Source organism: Arachis ipaensis, chromosome B10 (genome assembly GCF_000816755.2).
Source record: "Arachis ipaensis cultivar K30076 chromosome B10, Araip1.1, whole genome shotgun sequence".
Classification (NCBI taxonomy): domain Eukaryota; kingdom Viridiplantae; phylum Streptophyta; class Magnoliopsida; order Fabales; family Fabaceae; genus Arachis; species Arachis ipaensis.
The window spans coordinates 3,557,669-3,562,197 of NC_029794.2; the positions used below are offsets into that span (position 1 = coordinate 3,557,669).

The 4,529-nt window shown below is 36.5% G+C and overlaps 1 protein-coding gene across 1 annotated transcript in view; it reads left to right on the forward strand.

Annotated features, from left to right (window-relative positions):
• LOC107621989 (FBD-associated F-box protein At5g60610-like) overlaps positions 1,715-4,529 on the forward strand; it is a 4,691-nt gene continuing 1,876 nt past the window's right edge. Inside the window, exon 1 of the mRNA XM_016323934.2 lies at positions 1,715-2,892. Coding sequence (XP_016179420.2) covers positions 1,942-2,892 — 951 coding nt within the window. The 5' untranslated portion in view covers positions 1,715-1,941. The remainder of the gene's footprint in view (positions 2,893-4,529) is intronic.

A 4,529-nucleotide genomic window follows, 5' to 3' on the forward strand; every position in this document is an offset into this window, starting at 1 on the left:
TTCACACGATAATATAAAAATTAAAGATCGAAATAAAAGAGAACCATGAAATAAGGACAGGAATTTTTTTTGTTCACTTTTATGCCAATAATCAATCTAACAAAAAAGTCCAACTCGCGTAAGTCTATTGTCTTCTATTCTCTCACTTTAATTAATCCAGTTAAATTTAATTAAATTTAAAAATGTTACTAATTTTTTTCGTAATGAGAATAATAAATTTCACTGTTACATCTAAATATTCACGGTAAAATATCACTTCTAATTTTCTCACATATAGATTTAGCATAATAAAAAAATAGACACTATATTTCTACACATATAAAAAGATAATCACTTTTACACTAGAGAATTCACCTTAAACTATTTTACCAAAGGGTCATATTGTAAGTTTGTAACTCTTTGAATTTTGAGGGCCCAAAACACTCAATAGGACTTTTTGAGGAGCCACAATATTACACTCAATTTTATTTCGATTTGTTGCATACAAGAGCATTTTTTAAAATAAATCACTAAATCCTTACCAAAAAAAAAATCACTAAATTAATTATCATATAAAATCTATATTAAAAGTATATAAATACAAAAAATATATTATTTGTTATAAATATATTATTATGGATGTTTAAAATGATAACGTAATTTAAATTTTAAATTTACATAAAATTAATTATAAATATAATCTAATTGAGTCAACTATGAATTAGATTTTTTATTATAAATATTAAATAGTCCTTAGTGTTCTTGATTATGTGACGTCTTTTGATAAATCAAATCATATCTTATTACCCCTGTTCTCTTTTTTTTTCTCCTCTAAACTCTAATTCTTATTATTTATAATAATATTAATATTTTTTATTTTTTTATAGTATCTCTTAATTTGATCTATAAAAATTTTTATTGTAAATCTAAATTTTATTTAAAGGTGCAAAAGATTCACAAGAGTATATTATAAATTAGAGGTATTTGCGGTGCAGTTTTGTTCGATTTTAAGGGAAAAAGTCATCCGATCTGAACGCTTAATTTATGTGCGGTGCGATTTGGATTGGATGAAATTTTTTTTGGAAATCCAATCCGATCCGATCCGATTACAAGCGGTTTGGATCGGTTTGGATTTGCGGTTTTTTAAATAAAAAAATTAAATACATATAACAAGTCTCAACATCGAATTTTAAATAATCAACAATGACATAACAAGTCTTAATAATATCTTAAAAAACTAACGATAACATAACAATAGAAATAAAATTATAAGTTAGTTAAAATAAATAAATAAATAACATTTTGAACATAAAATATTTATTAAATAATAATAATACATGAATAATAGAAAAATGTATAACAAATTGAACATGTTATAAGTATAATTATAAATATAATAATAAAATAATAATATTATAGCACATTATGCGGTTTGAATTGGATTGGATCGGTTAAGAAAAGTAGATTCGAAATCCGATCCAATCCAATCCAGCTATTTGCAAAAAAAAGAATCCAATCAAATCCGAATTAGTGCCGTTTTAATCGGTTTTTGGTTTGGATTGGATTGGATGAGCAGTTTAATTTGAATCGATTTGGATTTGAACACCTTATTATAAATTAGGTTTTATAATATATATAATACTTTTTTATTTTAGTTTTAAAATTTTGTTTTAATATTTTGAAAATAAAAAATTAAAATAAAATAAAATAATAAAATACGAAGGAAAATCAAACGTTTTCTACACGTTATTTAGTTTTAAAATTAATTTTGAAATCTAATTAAACTAATTCCTATAGATTCTGATTTCGAACATAATTTCTGTTTTGAATCAATTCAAATCACATTTAATTAATTAATTGAAAATAAAATCAAGCACTTTTGCTACTCTATCTAGCATTCTAACCACAGTAAACAGCGGTGCACTCAAAGCATTGAAGCAAGAACTTCTCTCCTCCCCTCCCATGGCCGATACAAATCCTCTTTGCAAGTCAGACGACGGGATCATCAGCAGTCTACCGGACTCTGTCCTCTGCCACATCCTCTCCTTCCTCCCAACAAGTACCTCCGTCAGAACCTGCATCCTTTCCCACAGGTGGCGCCACCTCTGGAAGGATCTCCAGTTCTTCAACTTCTCCTTCATCCCTGATCTAAGAAGACGTGGTGGTGAAAGCGCAGAAAAACAGCACAGCCGATTCCTGGATCTGGCGAATGCAGTTCTGGTCCAGCGAAACCCGCTCCAGATCCGAAACTTGAGCCTGGTTTATGAACCGTCTTACCTTGACCTCAATAAGGACGCAGTCACAGGGTGGGTTGAAGCTGCCATCGGACCCCACCTGGAAGAGCTTCGGCTCACGGTGTGGAGTGGCAAAATTGGATTCAGGTTTGTGGTGCCACCCGGCGTGTTCAGCTGCCGTGCGCTGGTGAACCTCAACTTGGATGGTGTGACTCTTGAGCTAACTCCGGAAGTATCGTCGTCGATTCACCTGCCATCGCTCAAGACCCTCCACTTATTTCTCGACTCTCCTGATCACGTGGATTCCATTCTCTCCGGTTGTCCTCTTCTGGAAACCATGCACCTCACCATCCAGAGGTTCCAGCACTGTGCCCCCAACATAAGTGCTCTCAAGATCCACGTGCCTTTGTTGAAACGTTTAGAGTTTATAGACTCGGGTGATTCTGGAATTGTGCGTTTTGAATTGGATGCGCCATCTCTCGAATACCTTTTTATCCGCCTGTGGTATCCGTTTTACTGCCTATTCTCAGTCACCAATACGCGTAATGTGGTGGAGGCACGTGTTGATTGTCTTATAGACGATGGTTACTTTGGTGACAAGTACCTCGGTCTTGTTCCTAAGCTTCTTCATTCCTTTTGCCAAACTAGATCCCTTGTGCTGGACCGGTCAACAGTCAAGGTACGCTTCATGATATAGTTTACGTATAGTTATTTTTTTCTTTAACATTACTAATTAATAATAAGAGTAAAGGACAAATTCGTCTCTGACAATTTTTTTTTTGGATATTTTCGTTTATGAGAATTGGAAAATATTTTTATGTTTCTGACTTTCTGAAAAAATGGACATATTTACTCTTCCATTAGAATTGCTTCGTTTGGTTTGACGGAAAACGGTGATGTAGCTCTGGTGGCTGCTATGTGAGAATGGACTTTTGAAAAGAGGACGTATTAGTCCCCAAGAACCAAAACGTCGTCGTTTCTCCCCCCCTCCAATCTTTGAAATCCTTGAACCCTAATCAAGAGGATTATGTGCAAGGATCATTCCCTTTCCACAATTCCGCAAACCGACTCGGATATCCAAAACCAACAGCAACCTTAAGCAAAACCATCACCTTATCATCACAAGGTCCAGGAGTATCTCAACAAAAACTATTTATCCCATCAAGAGTAACCTGCACACCCTTATCGAACACTGGCTCAGGACCCTGCAACTCATTGTTGTCCAAAGATACGTTCTTCAAGCTTGGAAGCGCCATCAATGAGCTCGGAACGACCCCGATTAACTTGTTACCCCTAAGCTGCAAATCAAAGAAGCTATCGCATTTGGACAAATCAGGGATCCCATCAGTGAACTGGTTCTTGTGGAGCCATAACTGAGACAACTGCGTTATGTTGGAGAGAGAACCTCAATTGTCCCTGATAAACCGTTTTGTTGGTTGTTAAGCCACAGGTTGATAATTGAGGAGGAGGCAAGGGACTTGAGCAAAGCTCCGGTGAGGTTGTTGTAGGAGAGGCGAAGGTTCTGGAGACTGGGGAAGGAGTCAAAGATGTCCGGAAGGTCGCCGGTGATTCCGGTGGAACCGAAATCGAGATCGCTGAGGGTTGATGATTGAGTTAAGTCGGTGGGGAAGGGCCAGGGTGATAGGGAAGGGTTGTTGAAGAGGCTGAGTTTCTGGAGGCTGGTGAAGTCGGAGAATGCGGTGGAGGGGACGGAGGTGAAGTTGTTGCGGCCGAAGTAGGTAGTTTGGAGGTTAGAGAGGTTGGATAGAGAAGAGAGTGGGCCGGAGAGGGAGTTTTCTTGAAGATATAGGTCAGTGAGCTGAGAGAGGGAGTTTAGATTGGAGGGGAGAGTTCCGGTAAGGGACTTAGAGGAGAGTGTTATTTTGGTGAGGTTGGAGGATTCGCAGGTAATGCCGGTCCATTGGCATTAAGGGGTATTAGGGCTCAAGGATTTCATAGATTAGGGGTGGGGGAGAAACGGCAACGTTTTGATTCCTGGGGACTAATACGCCCTCTTTTCAAAAGTCCATCCCATGGCAGCCCGTAACAGATAGGTCAACGCCACAGGAGCCACGTCACCGTTTTCCGTCAGGTCAAACAGAACAACTCTAACGAAGGGGTAAATATGTCCACTTTTTCAGAGGATCAAGAACATAAAAGTATTTTCCAATCCTCGGAGACAAAAATGTCCGCAAAAAAAAAAGGTCAATGACGAATTTATTCTTTACTCTAATAATAATAATAATAATAATAATAATAATAATAATGAGTAAATATATCACTTCACCAGTTTAGCTCACAAATGACAAATGACAA